Below are 24,623 nucleotides of genomic sequence, written 5' to 3'. Positions count from 1 at the left end.
TAAGTGCTTACCCACCGAGCCTTTAAAGATAGGCCAGTGGGTGTATACATGGATACATTTCAGTGCTGCCGCTGCCGCTCTGCCAAGTCAGTGCTGATGTCTGAGTCACGTCGGCCATATGCTGAGACAGAGACACCAAGCTGATGAATCGGCACAGTGCAACAATGGACAAACATGATACTGCAGCAAGCTGAAAAATCCCCGACCAAATTAGGCTCTTCGGTGACCTCCGATAGACCTTTGATGGCAAAAAGGGTTCACAGAGCACAGTGCCACTTCTAAGAAACCAAACATGTCTGGTGCTCAGAGGGGATCTGTGGCTAAAAGCAGAAGCAGAGGTAGAGACACAACACTGATAAGGCAGATCTGGACTGTGTGACTCAGCCCAGATGCCAAGCAGACAGGCAAATGGCAGACAGAGAGGTGCGAGGTTGTGGTCCTGGGTGCGATGCTGAAAGTGGTGTTGCAGGAGAAAGGAGGAATTTGAAGGATGAGTGGAATCTAAAGTGGTGTTTGGGCTCATGTGTGATTGTCAAGAGGGTCTGACTAAATGGGAGACTGATGTGAAAGAGACAGGTGCTAAATCTCGCTTGGAGATTTTTAAAGAGACGAGAAACTCCACTGCTTCTTCAGGCTTTTATTAAAAACAGGAAAATATAAATAAAAATCTTAAGACATATTTACATTAAAAATGATAACTTTGTCTTAATTTACATTAAAGTCATCCTCTTTTCTCTTTCCGTGAAGTCACTAACTGACATGATGGCGTTCACAACCAGCAGTTACAGAAGTAGCTGTGAATGCCTAAACATCACTCATCAATGAGGAAGTTGATGAGGGCGGTCCTAGGGGAGAGGATGGTTCTCTTGATGCTGCGCTCGCCAAGAAGCTTCCGTCCGAACGGGCTCTCCAGGATGAGCTTCTGCACCTGCTCCAAATCTTTGGACACCTGCAGCGGCACGGACACCGTCCCACAGGCCTTGTTGTTTATCTGAGGGTAAAAATAGAGGAATAAAAAGATGGGATAAATTAGTATCTGTTCTGCCAAAGTCTCCATCTGAAAGCAGCTCTGCCCTTTCAGACTGTACCCAACTCTTCCCTCCTGGCACACAAGCCCCAAAATAACAGGCTCCACCTCTCCTTCCACATATACAGTGAACCCTTCAAACACATAGTTAGTGGTAGGTATGGGAAGGGCACTCAGTCTTGTAATGTTTAAAAGCAAGTGCATGTGTGTACACCGTGAATGTGATCATGTTTCTAGAAGTGGTTTGAAATCAGTGGTGTGTGTGTGTGTGTGTGTGTGTGTGTGTGTCTGAGGACGCTCGGCGCTGGCCTCCCTTCTGGGACGAACCCAACTACTTGATTAGAGGACACAGGGAGTGAGGTTGCCTCCACAGGGCTGAGGGAGCCCACAACAGAGAGCTCAGTCTGAAGGAAAACCAACATCAACATCATCATCGAGCACTGGGCGCTCAAATATATGTTCTGTGTGTGTGTAAGGGCAGACAGGGTATATACATTGGGTGTATAGGATTTATGACTTGTGTATGAGAGATGCACAAGAAGAAAACAAGAATGCATACATGAAAATGTGTAAAAGAGAACTGTTTTCAGTCCCAGACAGAGCAAATATGATTATGGAGAAAGCAGATTTGTACAAACACATTTAATTCTAACCCTCAGGCTGGAGCTATACTTGATTTTTAACCACGTGATCACATCGTGAACGGAATTGTTCATACACTTGTCTATGTACTAAGCTAGTTTAGCAGCGATTATAGTTGTGTGGCAGACCCTACGCTGTAGCCTAACGTGGTCTATGCCGTTGTGAGCATTTATACTTGTGTGGTGGTGTGTCTGTGTCACTCTGCAGTTACACCTCCAAAACACTAGTCGGTGGCAGGGTTTCTGTGAAGTGCTGTAAAGTTTAGTTGATTCAAAACACACATCAAATATTGCTTAATAGAGACAATTTCAAACACAAGTACATAAATCAGCTTCACAGACAAAACACTTGTTTTTATCTGGACACATTTTCCCCACAAATACAACATGCTAATGTTATTAGCACAAGCCTATGGCATTTTACATTGTATAAATTAGCCTAGCGGCTAGCGGACTTTTCCTCTACTCATATAAAACCAGGGACAACAGCAACATTTAACAAAGGTAATGGAACATAAATTGGCTCCATTATAACTCACACGATTCACTGACAAAACAGCTGTCATACTAAACACGTTTTCCAAACAAATATAACTTGCTAACGTTATTAGCGCCAGCCTATGGCATTTTACATTGTATAAATTAGCCTAGCAATGAGCAGAGATTTCCTCTGCTCATATGAAGCCAGGATAAATCCTGCAATGCCTAAAATGCTATTTTTGTGAAGCCTTATTTGTCTTCACAATTTATTGTTTCCTTTCTGTGAAATTAAAGTAAATAAAAGCTTTGTTTCCACTGAGGGAAATGGTTTCAGCTTACAAAAATAGACAGGCCCGCGTTGCCGCGACATGTAGTTACATTTCTGGGGAGGTGCACCCCAGGCTACAATGTAGGCATCCATGCCGACACAGAGCCTACGCTGTAGCTACAGCATCAATTCAACGCAGAAGTATAAATTCCACCAGAGGGCACACCAGAGAACTCAGACCTTCAGAACTTTGAGATTTGAATGATGTAAACAATAAACATGGTGACACTGGGGTTACTTTATTGCTAATCCTGGGATCATGGCAGAAAAATGACAGCGGTGCCACAGATGTTATGTAAGGCCCATAAATCAAGCATGTCGTCACGTCATCACCATACTGCCCCTACTGTTCATGTGCCGATCACATACTGTATCTGGCAGATGCGTTGCGTTAAATTCTAAGGAGGTGCACAGCCAACGCCATCATGTGCACGCAATCATGTTGATAAAAGCAAGTATGTCTCCATCTTAAAATTAAAACCAAGTCTTAACCCTTCAACAGTCCCTTTAAGCGGTGAGGACCAGTCTCACAATACAGAAGCGTCTGCACTACATTGGTTTAAAACTAAAACTGGTCCTCATAAAGATAGCAATACAAGCCCACACACAGACACTCCAGGTTTCTTTCATTTCTATCTTGTGTTTTCTTGTCTCTCCGTCAGAGTACAGAAGGAGATTCGAACCACTGAAAGAGAGGTGCTATTAGTCAGCTGACTGTGTTTGCTATCATCACATATCACATGTGTATCTGTGTGTGTATATGTGTGTCTGTGTGTGAGAGAGTGAGGGGATTAGCGGTTTCTCTCCGGAGATACGACCCTCTAGAGAGAAAACAGTCAGATTAAAGCAGTTCAAGCTTTTATCTATTAACTGAATCGATATTCAGGACACCGTGAAGACTGACACATGTGTGTGTGTGTGTCTGCGTGTTTTCATTCATGTGCCAGTGTTAGCATGTGTGACGCCTGGATCTGATCCAAGTTGATTTTCTGAGCCTACTCTCTGATTGTCTTTAATGCCTTTGAAAGTGCACACACACACTCACACACACACACACATATGTAGTGCTTACACACTTCCACTCCTGATGATGACATACGCTGCCAAACCGAGGGCTTTCGCTATTTGTGTGATTGAGCGCACAAGCAGGAAAAAAAGGCACAAGAAATGAGAGTGAGAGAGTAACCGTGAGTCAGGAATAACACAGTGGCTCTGTGCCTGGCTTTTAATTATTGACCCACTTGTCTTTTTAGCTTTAAGCACACCACTTGACATGCAGACGCATAAACACACACACATGTGTGGACACGCACACACACTGGGTAATCATAGGCTCTCTTGAAAATTACAGACTATGAATGTAATCATGGACCTAAGACTTACAGTTTAAGAGCGGAGAGTGAGTGAAAATGGTACTGGATGCAAGAGCGAACTTGTGCGCGTACGCTGATTAATAAAGTTGAGTATAAATAACGAGCAAGGGGCCGCGAGAAAACTTTTTATGTTCAAAACAAAAAATGAAGAAAAGTAAGAGCTTAGTTTTTAGCTTGACAAGCATGTTATTTGGCGCGGCTGAGGTTCATGAGCACAACTGGGTCAGAACTTTGGTCTACTCCTTCTCTAACTCTACACATGGAAAGAAAAAAAATGTCCATGAGATTGTGTGTGTGTGTGTGTGAGATCCTACCAGCACAGACAGCTCCACAAAGTCAGGGGCCTCCAGGTACTCAGGGTCCACAGTCGGCCAGGACTGTTGTAGGACATCTCCTCCCCGCAGAAGGAGGGGGCTGAGAGGGTTTTTCACCTGGCAAAGACCTGCATGGAAACACAGGAGAACATTAAAGTACCTGCTTTTACACTGCGGAGATGTTTTCTTGTGCTGAGGTTCTCTCAAACAGCCATTATACGAACTCAGCCAAGTGTTGAGGAGAAAAACACTTAGTAAAAATAGACCAGAACAAAGTAAATAGGTTGTCTTTTATTGAAGCGAGCCAGAGAATTTGCTGGAGATGACTTTTATGTTGCTTTTTACCAACTAGAGAAAAAGCATCTTGATGAAGGGTCAAACAACATCCCACCACCCCCTGTCCTGTTTTAAGTGTATGTCGCTCTGGAGGCACAAGGGAAGGATGTGAACTTCCTCTATCCTGTACTGTGTGTGTGTGAGTTACAAACAACGAGAAAAAGTTTGAGAAATACAACGCGACCAAGTGCAGCAGAGTTCACAGGTTTCTCACTTGCATGTCCTGCTTCTAAAACTACGCATGGGAGCACAAACAAAATGCACGCAGTCAGTCATTAAAAGCACACACGCCTCTTCCTCCCAGCGGTTATCTCTCAGGTTTTCCTGACTTCGGCTATCAGCTGGACAATATGTTTTCCCGGAACCTCTTTTCTCTCAGCTGTGTGCAGAGAGCTTGTGTACGTGTGTCATCAACAATGAGGGGATGTCCTCCAGGCCAGCGTCAGGGGGGAAAGGTTTCACATGAGGCACAAAAAGTGACGCTAGATTTTCTTTTGTATTGTTTGTTTTCTACACTTGGCCAAGACCAAGCAGCGCTGCTTTCAGTTTCATTTGATGGACAATGAATATATTTCAGGTGAACTGTTGTATGGCTTTAATTTGTCAAGGATGTGTAACAGATATACAAATGAAAACGTGTCACTGGCCTAACAGCTGTTACATACCAACATAACTGATGGGCACTTACTCACTTCCTCTTACAGATATTAGAAATAACCTCATTTTACCACAAACACAAATGCACCATGATGTGACCTTAACTGATATTCAGAGTCTAACACAAATGAATAAAACTAATTCAATTAATGGTGTACAATAAGTGCAAGATGCAACATCTCGAGGTTTGTCACGTGATGGATGAACATTTTAATATGTCTTTGATTCCCCACAAGAGGCGGGGCAGAGTGCATTATTTGTGAAGAATTTGCATGTCACCAACCTGCCCAAAGTTCAGAAGCCAGGTGAGGAGCCATGGGCGCTGTCATCATCACCAGCGCAGCCAGAGCTTCCTCAAACTCCACACTGTGCTGCAACAGCCTGACCGTTGCACTCTGAACACACACAGTGGTAAAAAAAAAAGAAAAGGTGATTTCCAAAGTGTTTAGTAATAAATGTGATGTCTTTATTTCAAGGTACCAGCAGGCACACTCACATTCAGCGTATTAGTGAGTCCCATCAGGCGGGAAATGGCTGCATTGAAGAGGAATTCCTCTGTGAAGTGAGATGTCACCTAAAAATGCAAACAAACATAAAACAGATGAAACAGTCAGTTGGTAAAAATGATAAAGACTGAGGCTTTACGTTCATCACGTCATAGAATATTTTTGATTCTGCCTTTAAGGAATCAATAGAACACAATGACAGGCCCAAAAGAGGAGCCTCCTCCTTGTTATCACTATGTGAACCGGCTGAAGGCACACAGCATGTCAACATTGCCCTGCTTAGCCTTCGGGGAAGAAGAACCCATTTGGGAAGGGCCTTAGGGAGGAGGAGGTCGATCACTAAGGCTTTTCTGAGGGACGGATCAAAGGACGGCCTCAGCTTTGGGAGCTTATGGCAAACAGCCTGAGGTCCTTTAAAAGCACCAGCCCTGAGGGGTGGAGAGGGAGAATCAAACCTGGCAGCCAAAGGAGGCTATTTATAAAGTGTGAAAGGAGACGGAGTGGATCTAAAATCAATTTCCATCCCCTCCTTTTACTCTTTACTCAGGGGGTGTCAGGTTGCGACGGATGTTTAGCATTGGATGGGAGAGCTGGAGCCCAGGACTATTTACTGTTGTGCTGTGTAATGAGTGACATATTAGCTTGGACCATGTCATCGTACAGCGTACCTTACAACTGAGAAAAGACGTCTCACTAAGACTTCTAACAGTGCAGTGTAAAAGGCCAAATCCAACAACCACAGATAGTTTGTATTAGCAGAGAAAATTCAAAATAGAACAAAGGTAACAGCTGCAAAGGGATGATTCATTCATCTTACTGAAGGAAGCTGACCACTAACTTACTGTCATTTTAAATATGGGCCCAGTACTGACCCCTGCTGGTAATGGCTGCAGCAACAGCTAACTGTTAAATAATGTCACCCGGGGCCTTTTTTTTTTCATGAAGACCACAGACAGTCTGAGGCTCTACCTCTTGAATAGCGTAGTTCTTGTTCTTCCAGATCTTCTTGGCCTCTGCCAGCTCTTTCTTTTTCAGCAGGGAGGGGTTAGGGATGTCTCCAAGTTGCCGAGCCCCCCTCAGCTTGGTCACCAGCTGCCAGAGACGAGACTGCCATCGCAGAACCCCGGGTAGGGCATCCGCTGAGGTGATGAACACACAGACACAGAAGAAAAGGATATTGTGACATGCTGTGGGAGAGACACCTTTTCAAAATGAGATTTACTACGACATCTAAAAACAATTGATATTGGTTTCTTAAAGCCCAGACACACCAAACCGACATCAAAGAACAAGTGGTGACAAGGGCCAACTGTTGCATTGCCTCATGTGTCCAACTAGTGTTCAACGGTGCAGGAAACACAGCAAAAACTAGGGTGACAAACGCTCGCCGATGGCTCGACATTGACCAACGACTGACTCTCACGACGCATCACAACTCACTCTTGACATTCCAGAGGATGTCCTGTTCAGGTGGTGCTGCATAAAGGATGTAGAGCCGAACCGTGTCCACGCCGTACTGCTGCACCACGTCTTGAGGGTCCAGACCATTGTGTTTAGACTTGCTCATCTTCTCCCACGTCACCTCGATACGACCACCGCCACGCGCCACTGGCTCCTTATCTAGAGGAGGCAGGTCGGGAGCCAGAGGTCAGAGGTCAGATATAGAGAGACAAAGTGTCAAACTCTCGGCAAGCTTGGAGAGAACTAGCAAACCACATTTTAATCTCAGTGTGTTTTTATTTACTTTTACTGCTTCCTATTGGCTCCTGTTTGATAATAATTAGTATAGGACAGAAGAAAGACAACTGTGTAAGGCCTAGTCAATGTGAGTCTCTAACACCAGGATCAACAGGCTTCTCTTTTCTGTGAGCCGCAAATATCTCCTATTTATTCTGCTTCCAAGCAATAGAGGAAGGCTGAAGATCCATGGTTGTGAAGCCAATTGTAAGAGATGTCTTTCATCTCTTCAAAGGATTTCTTGTGATTTGCCTTTTGTCAAGCGTAGCTGGTTAAGTTGTCGTTCAATAACGAAAAAATATAAAGCACAAAACAGAGAGAGATTGCTATTAGCAGCACAAAAGAGAGGATATTGATGTTACCACATACAACAATAAAAAATGAAAATGTTGTTATAGCTCGTATTTGTTTTATCTGTCAGAGCCACGTGGAGGGAAGCCCTCTCGTCTCTCATCTGTTACACATGTAACACTGACAAACACACTGCAGATTCAGGTAGTGTGTACCTGTGAAGTCTATTTCTTCTCTCTTCAAGTATTGGCCGCTGTCTGCCAGTTTGAAAGTTTGGCCCTTGATCAGACCCTGAACCAGCAGTTTCCAAAAAGGCTCCCTAAAAGACAGAAAGGAAGTTAATTAACCTGAATATGCAACATGCACAACAAAAGCAGAACGAGCACAGTGGACTGTACCTGTGAGCGACGAGACCCTGATCCTTGCAGAAGTGACAGAGGAAGCGAGCATAGTACAAGTGCATGACGGCGTGCTCCTTCCCTCCGATGTACACGTCCACAGGCAGCCAGTGATCTGCTAGGTGGCGCTCAAAAGGCCTGGAGAGGGAGAGTAAGTTTGAGGGAGCTGTGTTGTGAAGCTGTGAATTTAAGATATTCAGAGATGTGTTAACAATAAAAGTGTGAAAAACAAGTCTCAGTGTGGAAGACTGGATATTTAAAGATCTATGATGTTTAGTTTAAGTCGTCATTTCTTTACTCTTTTTGTCTTTTCACTGCACCTCCCACAGATCAAATGTCAAACACTGTGTCAAGTGCTTGACATCTTTCCTTCCTTAAAAAAGAATAAACATCTGCATAAACTACACCAACAGATAATCTAATTTATCTACACTTGCCTTCACTGCTCATGCCAGCTACTCCAACTAAATATCAAATGCATGACTTCCTGTTCCTCGGAGAATTTCTTTTCATTCCAGGAAACACAGACGCTACATGTTTAGAACAGCTTAAGAGCTCTGGTGACCTAGATACAGGCTCGCTATATGGTGCTACGTTACAAGCCTTTTACCAATGTAGTTCTATTTTTCCAGTTCTGCTATGTATCATTTGTTCATTTCACTCTTTTTTATTTTATCTTATTGTGGTGCATTTCATTTTATTTCATTTTGTGGACTTTTATTTGCTAGACTTCTGGTCTGATTATATATAATATACAGTAGATTTTCCCGTGTAAAGCACTTTGTAACATTGTTTGGAAGGCGATGTATCAATAAAGTTTATTGTCAGAGGATGGGACCGGCATTGATTTCTGTTTATTTATAAAGTCCTTAATGGAAACTTGCCATCATACATCACTTCCCGTCAAACAACTGCTTATTAAATTGGTCCAACAGTCATTATTCGACTTGTTGAAGTGATTAGCTAATGGTTAAAGTCCTGCATGTATTAAATTTGGTAAAACTGCTTTTAGTTTTTCTGCTGCACACTGTTGTAACATTTCACAACACACATTAGAGCTGTAGTTGGTGACTTCTATAAAAATAACTTCTTGTTATGTTTGCTGAAATTGTCTCCATATTCACACAGCATTAAATCTGTGAAAAAAAAAGGATCACACTCTGCTTCCTCATAGTGCTTCTAATTGCATTACCCCACATGAATTAAAACAACCAATCAGAGTCAAAGAGTGTCTAAGCAGCTGTAAATCATGCCAATCATGGCTGGTGAGCTGCAGGGAAACTGTCAAACTAGGCAGCACTGATTAAATGTGAATTAAGATCCTGTTACTGCATTTACTCCTCAAACACCGATCAGCCAAAACATTAAAACCACTGATAGGTGAAGTGAAAAACACTGATCATCTTGTTACAATGCGATGTTCTGCTGGGAAATCTTGGGTTCTGACATTCATGTGGATGCCACCTGACACGCTCCACCCACTTAAACACCAGTGCAGACCAGGTACCCCCCATTATGGCAACAGCACTCTCCAGTAGCTGTGGCCCCCCAGCAGGACAATGCACCATGCCCCACCACAAAAATGGCTTAGGATGAACCAAAGAACATGAAAAAGAGCTCAAGGCATCGACCTGGCCTCCAAATTCCCCAGATCCCGAACTGATCAAACATCTGTGGGACATGCTGGTACCCCACCTCACAACCCACAGGATTCATAAGATCTGAAAGTAACGCCCTGGTGCCAGGCACCAAAGGACACCCTCCAGAGGTCCTGTGTTCATGCCTTAACAGGTCAGAGCCAAGTCCGATCCAAAGAGCACCCACCGCGGATCGGGGTACCTCTGGGGTACCAGCATGTCCCTCAAATGTTCGATCAGTTTGGGGTTTGGGGTATTTAGAGGCCAGGTTGACGCCTTAAGCTCTTTGTCCTGGCCCTTGGGCTAGCCTGAGCAGTTTTTGTGACATGGCATGGTGCATTGTCCTGCTGGGGGGCCACTGCCATGAGGGGGTTTATTTTGTCTGCAACAGTGTTTGGGTGGGTGGAGCACATCAAGTAGCAGCCACATGAATGCCTGGACCAAAGGTTTGCAGGAGGACATTGCATTGTAACAAGATGATAAATGTTATTCACTTCACCCACCAGTGGTTTTAATGTTTTGGCTGCTAAGTGTATGTTGGTGTACTGTTCATCTGTGAAATGAGAATGTTCATGATCCAGGCACCATGTTTGAACTTTCTCATTTTACATCAAAACAGTACACTAAAACATGTTTACCACATTTGAGGTGAAACATAGGCATAGGTGATTGACAGCTGTGTTAGAGACTCCTCGGTAGGTTTTGGCAAATGCTATTAGAGGTAATAGGAGGAGGATTTTTTCTGTCTCATATAATACCATGTGGATGTAGTGAATGTGTCAGCAAATATGACAAAAAGTTATCTTCATAAAAGTTACCAACTGCAGTTTTAAAACTAAACACGATTGTATATATATGTCAATTAAAAAACATGATTCCCCTCCTGTATTTAACTGTGTTCTGTTGTTGAATGGATGTTTGTTTTCTTGTTAATTATTATTTTTTGCTTGTTTTGTGTGCATCTCTTCTGTCTTAACTGTTCTCATTAATTCTCAATGAATCATTTGAGATTTAAATAAAGATTGAATGAATGAATGTTAGATGAATCAGCATCAGAGAGTAGCAAAGCAGATTTTTTTTTTAATATATAAAAGTTCACCTTTGTAGAAATGATGTTGTCACATAGCAGTGGTCAAGTTTTATATACACATGTACACACACTTCCTCTAGGGGGCACACTGATACACAAGGATTCAAGGATGAAGCCAACACAAGCATCCTCTATCTCACTAGCTTCACACACACACACACACACACACACACACACACACACACACACACACACACACACACACACAATAAATAAAAAAATGTACTTAAGTAATATTCAGCTCAAATTCAGTTCTGAAGATTTCCTCTTAACTCAGCTTCTCATGTTAACAGTTGAGTATTTGTGGGGAGGAATCTATCCGGGATGAGCTGAGGCTGGCCGGTTTCTTTCAGATTTGGAGCTGCATGTGGTTAGCCTGACCGGCGTGACGGTCAGCAAGAGGCAGGGATTCCACCTAATGATGCTTTTTAGGGCAGTCTGCTATCTCTGTGTGTCACCTTTCACACCAGTCATTACTCTCTCCTCCACTCTTCTCTGCCTCTCGCCCTCCCTCTCTGGCTGATGGTGTCTCCGGATAATTGAACTGGGGAAAAAAAGTTATGAACTCACAAGGCTGAAAATAATTTTGCCGGCTTGTTGGCATCAGCCCAGGCAACTCTAACAATCACACACACACATACACAACCACACACACAAACACACACCCGTCCATATAACACCCTCTTCCTATTTCCTTCCTTATTCTTGCTACTTTCAACATCTCTTGCTTCCTATTTTCATCGTTCCCCCCTTGTGCACATAAGGCTCAGCAGGCTAACTGAAATGCACAAATAGTGTAATTGCTTTTTCTGTTGTGCCATAATCTGTCCCGCTAAGAAAAGTGATGGGGAGAGCAGTCCCCCTCCTTTTTAAAGCAGCTTTACAGCTAGGTCAGGGCACTGGGAAATTAATCTCTTTTGTTGAGCTCAGGGTGTCGCCACCATCCCAGCAGGTGACAGCTATAGCTCCATAATCTCTATTGGCAGGGAATGCAACTTCCAGACAAGTGCGTGTGTGTATGTGTGTATATGCATGTTTGAAATGGGCAAGTGGGAGCGAGTGGGTGATCTTACAGCGAGCATAATTATGTGTTTGAGTGCAACTTTCCAATAGCACATACAGAACAGTGTGCATGTGTGTGAGGCAAGAAAGAAAATCAAGTTTCTATGAACATAGCACAGATTACATAGAGAAAAAAAATTATTCTTGAGTATCTAAAAACAGACAGATATGCTTATCCACCCACAGCTCTCCTTTTCATTTCGTTTTCATTTGAGCGAAGAGAGTGTAAATAAGACCTGTGCAATTTGTGCTAAAAATCTGTCACAGTGTGAGAAAACAAATACAAGAGGAGAAAATAAAGAGCTCGCATTTTGGTGGCTTCACTGAGTCAAAAAATGGTTGGAAAAACAAGACAGTGAAGTCTCAGGAGGAGGCTGTTCATACCTGTCTGGGTTGTGAGGGTCTGTGTATCTAAAATAATACCAGGCAGAGTCCACAAATGTGTCCATGGTGTCGGTCTCCCTCCTCGCCGGGCCCTTGCATCTGTCAGAGGAGACAGAGAGACAAAGAGAGTTGGCAGAGGCAGCACAAAAATCAATATTAGGCTGACAAATTAGAACACCAACAAATGAACGATCTCTGTTTGTATGCTTAGTGAAATGGCACATTATGTGATTTATATGTGTGTGTGTGCGTGTTTGTAAAGCTGGCTCCATCTGGCTGTGGGGGTCATGTCCCTGCAGAGAAACACAGCTGAAGCCAGACTGGCACCAGAGCTCTGTTCCTGTGCCCTGACTAACAGGCTGTGCTAACAGGGAATGGACTGGCGGGCTGAACACATGATCGTGTGTTTGTGTTGGAAATGCCACCCCGTGCCCCTTCTCCATCCAAGCCAAACAGCACTTGGGTACGTGATGCGAATCTGCCAACATCACTTTCACAGTGGAGGGGAGGACGTTTGCAAAAGACACAGGAGAAGAGAGCTTTAAAGCACTTGATGGAACAGTGAAAGCGCCTGCCTTTTACTTTATAATGAGTCTCAATAGAGTTAAAATCAGTGTCCCAGAAAGATAAACAGAAGCAAAGCTCTGAGCTTTACTATGTGCAGCAGAGCAGGTATCGTTTCCTGGACCTTATGGGATGTCTCTGTTTACTCGAACTGTCTCTTTGTTGTCATCTTTTCACTCACACAAACATCCATCTCACAGTCAAATGTTTTCATATCACACTAACAGACACACATTGGGAGGCAAAACCCCTCGACCACCAACAATGCTGGTCTATAATAAGGCAGTGATGATGAGGTATGAGCTGAAGGTTGCCTAGCAACAAGACAAAGGTGTAGCAAGGTTAATATTTGGAAGCCAGGTGTTAAAACCCAGCAGTGTAAAAAAGCACATTCCATTACAAAAGAATACAAAAATAGAGACTTCACAAAATGGAGAAAATAAGAAAAGAAAATCTGCCAGAGGAAGTGAGATTTGACACCTCCTCTTTCACACCAGACTGGCCAATCAGAGGCCAGATTGTGGTCATTTGACAGACAGCTGGTAGCGGTCGCAGTCAGACTACTGAGGATCAGATTAGACAACACGCAGAGGTGCTCTCTCTGGAGATGGCTGCTCTCTAAGCCATGAAAGGAGTCTAACAACAGCCGCAGGTAGCGTAATCTGAAGCAACCTGTAGTGTGTGCAGTGTGAGTGTGTGTTCGCAGGACGAGCCAGAAAGAGCCAAAAGGCTCTCAAACAGATGAGGCATGAGAGGCAGCTGCCCACTCCACGAAGGCTCTCTTCCCATGGAAAGTATCCCTCCATCTGCTGTGTGTCTGTCGATGTCTGTGTGAGTGTGCCGCGCTAACTAAATGGTCTCTCTCTTTACCTGTGAATTCACGGAACAGCACACACACACTTGCACACACACCTTCCCAGCCAGGCTAAGCCGAGGCAGGGGTTCAGTTGGCAGGCCAATTTACAGTGCCGCAGAGGGTCAGAGACGAGACGAGCTCACACAGGAAATGACTTCCTGAAGGACAAATAAAAGTCCATTCCTGTCGCCCATCTCTCATCACCCTGCTCGACTGTGTTCCACTCAAACTTTAATTGGACATGGTCGACGAGTGAAGAGAACAAATTTCCACAGACACTCAACAACAGAGGGGAGATGGGAGGAGAGGAGATAACGGCGTCTTGGCGATTATAGCCATCAATCACTGCTGATGGGAGGAATTATGGTAGCTTTGTGGAAGTGACTGAACAGAATCTGATGACTTGTGCCATCTGCGACTGAGTGGGTCATTGTTTTAATCAACATGGTGTCATGATGGTGATTAGTCTTATTCAGAGGGGAATTCCCATGTCAGCGAGGGACTCTAGAGACAGCACTTTCAAACACGTTCGCTGAGATGACTCGCTGGTGAGTGTGTGCGTGCCAGTAATTATGCCTGTGAAACAAAAGGTTAATGTGCGTGTGCATGTACAGTATTCTCCGTGTGTGTGTCTCTCGAGGCACAGCTGGTTTACGTAACTTCCATCATCGTCTCATGCTGCTCCTGTCGCAGATGCCACTCATTACATAACCCCGTTAGAGAAAAAGTATTAATCACACAGTTCACAGGCTCTCGATGCTCTGTGTTCTTGTAAAGCTGTCAATCTTCTCAGCCTCATACTGACAGCGGGCTCATTTAGTCAGTGCTGGTCTCCTGAGGAAATACAGGAAGTACGGAGGAGAGGCTTGTCACTGGAGAGGGTTTTGCACGTAATTGAATTCTCACTCCGCAAACACCATAATGGACAGGATCATTTCCCCAATCGCTTATGTTGTGTCGAAAAGACATAACAAAGCCTCCACCCTTTTTGGCATCCTATTTACAACATCACACAGCTGAATGACAGGAGGTAGAGGAGACTCAGTGACTTGCTTATTTGTTTAAATCTACAGCTCCCAGTCTTTTTGGGTTATGACAATAACGTAATATCTTCTTGTGAACAGGTGTCACAGGTTGCATTTGCCTGTGAGTTGTGACCACATTCACCAGCAAGTGATTTTACCTTTGAACGTCCCCTCATGGAGTTTTTGAGCACTTTTAACGCTATGAAGCAACATTAACATCTGCGGCTCCCTGTGTTGTTTGCACACTGGTGACAAAATACACATTCTAGCCAATAGTTTATTCCACTGTTCAACTGGAGGCAGTAACATGTGGCTGCAAGCGAGAAATCATGGATGCAAACTATGCAGGTTTCTTAATTAAAGGGACAGTTCACCCCAAAATATAAAAATACATATTTTTCCTTTTTAACCCTTGTGCTATTTACCAGTCTTAATTGTCTTGATGAGAGTTGTCGAGTATTGTAGATATCAGCCCTAGAGATGTCTCCCTTCTCCTGAATATAATGAAGCTAGATGGCACTCAGCTTGTGGTGCTCAAATTATCAAAAATATACATCTGAGAAACTCAACACTTTCCAGAAATCATGGCCTGGTTACTCAAGATAATCCACAGACCTTGTTGTGAGCAGTTTCATGTAGGAACTATTTTCTTTTTACCTAACTATACACACAGATTGCATCACTGTACAGAGGGAAGCATGCATCTGCTACTAGCTCACCTAGCGCCACTGAGCTAGCTAATGTTATAGCTCAGCCAAGGAGGACGCTGCTAATGTTTACATCTCATGCTGTCAGGAGCACCAGTCTGTCGTCCATGAGTTGATGCATGTGTCCTCATGCACAGTTGTTGGGTGTAGTTTGGAAGAAAGAAAATAGTCAGGATGTAACATGTTGATAATAACCAAGAGAGGATGAGATGGATGATGTATACAGATCATTTTGCATGTGATGTTACAATAAAACATAAAAATGAAACAAAGCAAAGGCCGTTCCATCTACATTTCTTTCAGGGTTTTTCAAATGGAAACAGCCACTCATCCATTAGCAAAAAGTAGCGACATAATTACAGCAGCAATATAATAACAGAAGAAAGGGTTAGCTCAGATTATTTGAGGTGAGGTTTGTGTGAAGTCCATAGTCAGTGTAATGTTAGAAATGCTTTACCTTGTCGTCACACAGCCCTTTCGAAAGGGGAAACTAAAGCTGTTATATAGTTCTCTTCAAAGCCACCAGACTCCTTTGACAAAAACAGCAATTTAACCTTGCAGAACACAGGAGTTGATGGTCTACCACTGCTTTGATCAGTTAGTTAGTGTTATTGTGTGACGTTCAGATCTGAACTAACGTGGCATCCACAGCAGCTTCCGTGCCAGTGAGGCGGTTAAAGCATTATAGGTAATTTGGAAGATCACTAACACAAAATTCAAAGTGAAGGCTTAGCTCAGTCACAAAGACGCACAGGTGGGCTATGTAGCAACTTCATCATGCAGAAACCTACATCAGGTCATGTGGGAAAATGCTTATAGAAGGGCTAAATTTAAATGTGTTGGATTTGAATACATAAGGAACACTAGTGGAAAGCTCCTGAATGATAGAAATCCCCCCAAAACAGACAACAATGGACACACACTTTAAATAAAACATTTCAGTGCTCTTACCTGGGACAGGTGCAGTTGACCCAGTCATGAGCAGCCTCCAGCGGCGACGCACCCTTTCCTTTGAGAGACGGTAGCTTTGGTAATGTAACTGGCAACTCCTCCTCAGGGACAGGGACTGGACCACAAGCCCCACAATGCACTACTGGAATGGGTGTGCCCCAGTACCGCTGTCTTGATATCAACCAGTCCCTCAGCTTGGAGCTGGTGAGGTGGCCGCCAATCTTCTGCTCTCTGGCCTTCTGGGTAATGGAGTCAAATGCCTGCTCTCTGGTGAGGCCTGAGAACTACAGAGAGACGAGGACAAAACAGCGTTCAATTTTTCATTTTTATAGACATTAAAAAGAGAAGATGTACGAGACTTATGTGGCAAAATCTTAGTTTTAAGAGTAACAAATTGACCAAACCACATATTTCAGCTGAAAAACAGTGTATATTAGTATTTAGTAGTGGTTTTGATGTAATCAGATCCAAATCTTGACACTTAGTGACCCCCACCCCCCGCAACAGCTGCCCATGTTTTCACTCAGAGGCATTTTTTTTAAATTTTCAGGGTAGAGACATTCCAGCCAAAACTCTGGGGTTTAGTTAGAGAGAGTCTACATCCACATCACAGCCGCTCCAAGCGCTTCTGGTTGGAAATCTCTGAACTTTTCAGAAAGGCACTGGTGTTGTTACTGCTGCTCCTTGAGCTAACGCTACTGTCCATCCCGAGTCGTATGATCTGTCAGCCAGCAACTATCGCAACAGTGTCGTGCTGTTATCACCCTGAGCCAGTGGTCATCAACTGGTGACCTGTGGGCCACATCCGGCCTGCCAAAGCGTTCTATCTGGTCCACAGAACATTAATTAATTCAGAAAATGTGAGAAGGTTAAACAATGCATTACAGTATTAAGGATATCCATAAGTAACACATCATTAAAACAACAGAGGTGGAAGTGCTTTTTTTATGAAGCACGGGGATGAGGCACTCCTCAGTGCAATGCCACCACCTTTTTGACAAAGAAAAATGCTATGTGGACACATGCCCTTGCTCTTTAATAATCATTTATTATTGTTATTCTATCAATGTTGTACTCATCATCAACGGTGCGGACCTCATCAGAGTTGATCAGAGTTTGTTTCCCGTCTTCGTCACTTTTCAGCACTGCTTCCCACCTCAGATTCAGAGCTGTAGCCACGGACAGATGGTCCTCACTGCTGTCTGGGATACCTGTCAGACACATGTAACACGGTAAGAAATAAAAAACATGGACACACACATAAACAACCTCTCGAGATAAAAAAATAAACTCCCTCAGGTGATGCTGAGCATGTTGTTATGTTATGTAACAATCCCTTGGGATCCACCTCCACTCTCCCTGAGACAAACATCCACTAGTTTCACATTATTACAGCAGCCACAGTACTGTATGGCAAACATATAGTATAAAAGGGTCCATTTTCAAAATGCAAAGTGTAAAGGCAGCACCTTTTGCACAATCAAATCCACTGAAGCTGAAAAATGTATTTACATTTAATGATGGAAAATCAAAAAGTGATAATGATTATTCACCTCATCAGTGGACCACAAGAAGAGGAGCCTACTCAGCCTCTCGGCTCAGAGGTGAATACAAATGTCCGTCTTACATACCAGCTACGATTTCCAAGTGATTGTAAAACCCACCCACACACATGCACACCAATAACTCACCGATCACAGTATCCAAATAGCCATCAAATGCCTCCTTGTGTGAGATGACCACGGGAACCTCGTGGCCTGTGAGCAGGTTGCGAGCGGTGACCTCTGTAAGGGAGTCTGGGGAACAGAGGCCAGGAGGTGTGAGAGAGACAATGCTGCTTCCCCTGGTGGCTCATTATCAACAATCACTCACCACTGAGACAGAGAAAACCTTGAGGGAATCCCAATTAACAAACACTCAGTCCACTGCAGCGACTACATCCATACCTTGACAGTTAAATAAACATATTTGCATTAGAAAAGCTTTGATGAAATGCCAAAAACATGTAGCTCCTTCTTTATGTGAGGACTGGTTTTTCACTATTTCACTGCTTTGTTAATTAGGCACCGCTCAATAAAGAACACACATGAGATGTAAAGGATCACAACCTTTGCAAGGAACCTTTCAAGCGCTGACAGCGTGTAGGTGTAGAGGAGTGAGCCATCTCACCACTGAAACAGTAATGAATTACGCTGCTGTTGAGAAAAAAAACTCTAAATGTGCGCCTTTCCTTAAAAAAAGGCTTCTTTCCTTCACTTCAAAAGCAGGAGATAATACACCTTGAAAGACCCGAACACAGTCTGGGATCACTGCGGACATGCTCACCTCTGCCAGGCTGAAAGGCTTTCTCCAGGGCCGAGCGCACTGAGCTGCTACCGTGCAGCAGCCTGTGGGAGGGCAGGATGGCCAGGTAAGCCGCTCCGAACACCATCTCTGGGGAGAAGCTGTAGGCTGACAGGGTCTCCCCCGTGTCCTCCCCGTTCACCTGGGAGATAAGAGAAGAAGCATGTGGGAACCTCTCAGCTGCACCACAGCCTGTTTAATGAGGAGGACCGGCTGGCTCTCCAGGCTGCTCTCTGACATAATGCCTACCATGTACGTTAAACACTGTCATCTTAAGATATTTTATATATATATTTTACATTTTTTCCTACTATTGTTTTAGCTGATTCGTTTGCTTAAATTTTACTGCTTTATTTATTCTTGAGATTTTATAATTTTACTAATTTCTATTTTATTAACGTTGCTTTTTATTACCATTTTCATCTAAGCTTCTTATGATTGTTAACCCACTTTCTTTTTAGTTAAAATAAAGGTTGAATGAATGAATGAATGAGTTAATGAATTCTATTACAGTTTATGTACATCTGTGGTTTTTTTAATACAGATTAATGCATTTTAGTGATGAAACGATCCAATTACCAGTTAGTTAGTCAACAGGAAGTAACATTTTTAATAATGTATTAAAAGTTTCATTTAGGTTTATTGACGCACTAGGCTGGTAACAAGTTGTATTCAACCATAACCTGTCGAATCTGGAATGCTTGGTCTGTTGTTTTGTTTGCTTTTACTCTTTAATTTATTTGAGAAGCCGTCAAGTCTATCATGAAAACAACTACTTAATTTGTATGTGTTTAATTTGGATCAAACATTTCCTTCTCTTATATCCTTTAATGTTCTGTTACTTATTTAGGTTGTCAGACCTGATGATATATATGTTGTGACAATGTGACTCAGTGTGCGTCTGTTTGGTGTTCGCTGTTTTTTTTGGTGGTGATGGTTTGTAAAATTAAAAAATACATATGTACATTCATTCATTTTCTGTAACCGCTTGTGCAGTTAGGGGTCATGGAAAGGCTGGAGCCTACCCCAGCTGACATTAGGCGAGAGGCGGGGTACACCCTGGACAGGTTGCCAGACTATCACAGGGCTGACAAAAAAATAAAATAAAATATATAAATAAAAATATATAGTTTTATTTCCTTATCAAGTAAAAGCCTAAAATATTTGCCAGGTCATACATTCAAAGAGCGTTTTTTTTCCACTTAATACTTTTATTTTTTGCCACAGTAGCGGCTTTCTGACTTTTATAACCAGTCTTAATGACTGTGGTCATCCCCTGACTTCCCTTAGCGCCACCAGCAGTTTCACTTATCCAGTGAAATATCTCAACATTACCTTGACCAAATTTTGTACAGACATTCATGATTCCCAGATGATCCTGACTTTCTTCTAGCGCCACCACAAGGTGTGCATTTGTGGTTTTGGGCGAATTTTTGGCAATCCCTTAACTTTTTCTTTGTTTATGTTGTTTTACACATACTCTGATATGTGACTAAATACTTAATGGGCCAGTGTGTAAAATGGGTTGAAAACCGTTGGAAACAGTGACATCAGTGGTCAAATTCTAGATTGCAGGGCTCACTCGCTCACCCCTCCCGTCGGGTAAATGACGATGGCCTCGTAGGGACAAAAAGCCTTGCGCACGAGTTTTTCAGGAGTAGATCTAGCTAGCAACGAGGTGAATGTTTATTTAGAAATCTAAACCATGTTACGATATTGTAATGAATCCCTCACGAGCAGGAGACCAGAGGAGCGTTCGGGAAAAAGGCCCGTTTATTTGAGCACTCCAGAAACTCCAGTAACACTCCACTACGTCCCAAACTCTGACTCTTCTGGCGTAACAGACACACTTCATAACTTTACACACATACTTGTTTACCATACTTAGTGGGGACCCCCCTCCCCTCTCTGCTCCACCAATCTCCAGCCCGCACACTGACTGACAGCGTAGCTGGTAAACAGTGCTCAGCTGTTTATTTAGCCTAGCGATATCTCCGGACTATAGTAGCTGCAATGGACGACTTTGAACGCGATTTTGAAGAGTTTCTTGTAGCGGACACAGACCCAGAGCCATACCTGTTTGAGCCGGAGCATACAGATGAGGAACTCCATGTGTTTGATGCTGAGCGGGTGAGAAGAGAGGCTGAATGCACAGAATGGGATTCGGTGCTACTGCTGCCATTGTTGGGGAGATATATCATCAGGAGGAAAAGCGCTGCAGAGAGTGCATCACAAGGAGTGAAGTTGCATCTTCTTTTCCTCGCAGATGACAGTTCGGGTTCATTCTCCCCTGTTGCGTGGTAAGTGTGGTCCATTTGCAAACTTTAGAACTAAAAAAACTTTTCACTACTCTCTATCGACGAACTACTAACACTCTCTGCTGTTTCTTCCTCCTTCTTCCTTCCTTCCTTCCGCTGTCTTCGTTGGTTCATTTATACACGCGAAACGCGTTCTCTGGCTGGCTGGGTTGTCCGTTCGGTCTGCCGTACATACATGGCGGCGCAAGATGGCGATCTCTCTAAAGCAAGGCCCTTGCTATATATATATATATAAAAGCATAATTATAAGGCTACGCAAACCAAACGAATTTTATTTTATAGCGATCATACACTTGTATAAACATATTAATGGGTAGAATATTCAGATTCAGATTCAGATTGACAATAAACCATGCCAAATATTACACACTGGCCCTTTAAAGGTTCCATATTATGCTCATATTCAGGTTTATACTTTTATTTTGGTTATCTACTAAATCATGTTTACATACTTTAATGCTAAAAAAACACATTATTTTTCTCATATTGTCTGCCTGAATATACCTGTATTCACCCTCTGTCTGAAACGCTCTTTTTTAGCGCCTGTCTCTTTAAGCCCCCCTCCCATAAACGCCAATCCTGCTCTGATTGTCAAGTGTGTCTGAGTCTTCCATGTCTCTGCTCTCAGCACCATCACCACAGCCTAGGAATGACTGTAACAGCACTGTAACGCCACTTTCTACATTCCTGTACAGTTGTGACATCACAACTTCAAGGAAGTCTTGACGGCTTGTTTAAAGGTAAAGGTTTCTGAAGACGGACTGTGTGCATTTCTCTGTGAACTGAGCGTTTTCATACTTTCCACAGTATCTATGTAGCACCTATACCTGCTTTGTATTAAAAAAAAAGATGGAAATCTAATTTTTTACAATATCTTTTTACAATACCTTTAAAATAATGACACCTCCCTTCACCTCAGCTGTCCTTTTGTTTTGTGCTTATATGCCAATGTTCACATGCTAATAGGCTTAAGTCAGATGGAGAGCATGGTAAACATCACATCTGCTAAACATTAAACATCATGCTAGCATTATGATTGTGAGCATGTTAAACATTGTCTCAAAGCACCACTGTGTCAACCTTTTATGTGCAACGGCACTTTTCATTCATTGCAATTTACTTTCTTTTTACATGTTTTTCTGTGTTTGATACATGTTCTTATTGTGTCTGCCAGAGCAATGAAGGAAAGCAATTTGGTCCCCTGTATATTGAGTACTGTATATGGAGAAAATGACAATAATTTCTACCTTGAACTATGAATATACAGCCACACAGAGCTGCTAGCATGGCTGCAGTCTTGATCGTCGGGTGGTCAGAGCTATACTATTGCTACATTGTGTAAGGGGCATTTCTCTTCGGCTTTGTTTACCGAATAAATGATAACCAAATAAACTGATAGACTGTCAGCTGGAGCCTTAATTCAATAACCTTGGGACTGTGATGTGTTTATGCAACATGCGCTGTGCGTAGCTTTTCAATACATAATGAAGCCAAAATGTCTTTAATCCTATAATTATTTATAGATGACACACTCATTCTAGGTTCTGGGTAATTAGTGTATGTCATGTTGTAAGAGAGATACTAACACATATCTTCAGACCCCTGGGGAGATAATCCAGCGAAGAGTTCCTGTGACAGTGTATGATGATGTAATATTAGACAAGCAGCCATCCAATTAACTTAACGGCCCTTGGTCTTCACTTTAATTATGCAGTCTGCCAGAGAACCCCCCCCCCCCCCCCACATAAAGAAAGACACGAAAAACCCAAAAGCACTCTGACATCCTCTTACGCTCCTTCCGTTATAAATATGAAGACTTTTTAAATTAAGGGACTGACTTGAGTAACCATTTTTCTCTTTCGTTTTCAAGGAGAACAGTTTAATAAGGGTGCTCATGGGGCTTTCAGTGGGCTTTTTGCAAGCACTCAGGTTGAAACGACAGACGTGCGAGGAACTGTAAATACAGCTCTTGGAAAACTCAACAGAAACTAATCTGTGACATCATCTGTTTGGGTAAATTGCCACTTGCAGATGGATGCACCCGCTGAACACGGACAACAAAGTGAAAGATTTCTATGTTTCAGTGCATGATTTTTAATAGAAATACATATATAAACAGGGGAATCCAAAATGAAGCAAGCAATCAGTGCTCGGGGAGAAAGAGATGAAAACAGAGGCCGGGAAGAGGGAGCAACAGGGAAACAATGGGTGGAAAAAGGTTGAGAGATTGAAAGGAGAGTGATGAATGAATAAAAAGTGAGAAGTGGGGGGAAGGGAGCTGAGATTCACCTTGAGTTTGAAATCAAAGTAGCAGCCGGTGCACTCTCCAATCCAGTTTGCCTGCATGGCTTTGACACCATACCACTCTGGAAGGTCTGCCAGGGCGTCCAGGAGAGGCTGGAGGAGGAAACGGAAACAAAGACACGAGTTTACCACTTTGTACAAGTTTAAAAGAGCTCATTTTCCACTTCACTGTGGAAAAAAAGATAATTTCTTAAAGAGGGGGGCAACCAATTCCTTATAAGTTTGTGGCTGTCTGGGATAATGCAATTGACTTCAGCTCAGTGTGGCCTCTTTTCAAAGCCTAGCCAATTTATTTTGACAAAGCAGCAGAGCCGACCAGGTCACATTATGCAGACAAAGAGGGATTTTCAAAAATCCTGACCTCCACTCGTCCTACTTTCTTTGATATCACAAAGCAATCGCCTATGAAGTGCACACACACTCACACACACTCACACACACACACACACACACACACACACGCACACAACAACAGTTATTCTGCATGATTAAAGGAAGCTATGCATATCAACGAGGCTCAGGCCAAAAAGCCACAGCTGGGCTGAGGCCAGAGATGTTCGAACTCTCCATTTCCTTTTCAGTCTGTCACAATCTATTACCCACAATCCCCCTCACTGTGCCGCTCAACATGCAGTACCTCATCACGTCCATATCAATACAAACATAAACACTGGCTATGGTCATCATCAGCACGGCTGCGGAGCGTGTCAGTTATTGATTTGCTCCGGAGTGGGAGAAAAAGAGACATAAATCCCAGCGAATCTGTGTCATCATGACGGAGAGACTCTTGGAGGAGACGCAGCAAAACAAAGATGTTACCAGCAACGAGGAAAAAAAGCAGGGAAGCAATGACGGGCAACTAATGATGGCTTTAAAGAGAGAGGCAGTAAATGTTTTTATTTCCCGGATTAGAAAATATAGTTTGGCTCAGAAGCAAGGGTAACAAGGACAGGAATCTCCATGGCAACTAAGAAAAGCTTGAAAGACAAAGCATGGTAAAGCATTAATCGAGGATGTGAGACATCAAGCATGTTTCTGAAAAACATATGACACAATACAAATGGTCCAAGACATAAGTTGTTTGTGGTTAATGTGCCTAAATGACATAAAACACCTCTACACTCATATCTGAGCAATAAAGCTGAAAAATACACTGAGCTCTCCGTATGTGAATCATTTAGATGTCAACGCAGTGTAATAGGCAGGCGGCATGTGTGCCTGAGTGCAACAAGTGTGATTATGCATGAAATTGAAAATTCTGCTCCCGACACGTGATCATTTTACATCCTGCATG

General features: G+C 43.0%; 1 protein-coding gene across 1 annotated transcript in view; it reads right to left on the bottom strand.

Moving 5' to 3' along the window:
- Window positions 1–622: 622 nt before the first annotated feature.
- Window positions 623–24,623, bottom strand: part of lars2 (leucyl-tRNA synthetase 2, mitochondrial) — a 48,131-nt gene continuing 24,130 nt past the window's right edge. Inside the window, exons 8-21 of the mRNA XM_049584116.1 lie at window positions 23,315–23,422; window positions 18,690–18,849; window positions 18,056–18,160; window positions 17,460–17,575; window positions 16,365–16,648; window positions 12,262–12,360; window positions 8,089–8,226; window positions 7,906–8,009; window positions 7,103–7,282; window positions 6,632–6,801; window positions 5,653–5,730; window positions 5,440–5,551; window positions 4,164–4,291; window positions 623–991 (exon numbers count right to left, since the gene is read on the bottom strand). Of these exons, the coding sequence (XP_049440073.1) occupies window positions 812–991; window positions 4,164–4,291; window positions 5,440–5,551; window positions 5,653–5,730; window positions 6,632–6,801; window positions 7,103–7,282; window positions 7,906–8,009; window positions 8,089–8,226; window positions 12,262–12,360; window positions 16,365–16,648; window positions 17,460–17,575; window positions 18,056–18,160; window positions 18,690–18,849; window positions 23,315–23,422 (1,962 nt within the window). The 3' untranslated portion in view covers window positions 623–811. The remainder of the gene's footprint in view (window positions 992–4,163; window positions 4,292–5,439; window positions 5,552–5,652; window positions 5,731–6,631; window positions 6,802–7,102; window positions 7,283–7,905; window positions 8,010–8,088; window positions 8,227–12,261; window positions 12,361–16,364; window positions 16,649–17,459; window positions 17,576–18,055; window positions 18,161–18,689; window positions 18,850–23,314; window positions 23,423–24,623) is intronic.

This window comes from Epinephelus fuscoguttatus, linkage group LG8 (assembly GCF_011397635.1).
Source record: "Epinephelus fuscoguttatus linkage group LG8, E.fuscoguttatus.final_Chr_v1".
Taxonomy (NCBI): Eukaryota; Metazoa; Chordata; class Actinopteri; order Perciformes; family Serranidae; genus Epinephelus; species Epinephelus fuscoguttatus.
Note: the sequence above shows the minus strand (reverse complement) of the source record. Positions and strands in the feature narration are given on the sequence as shown.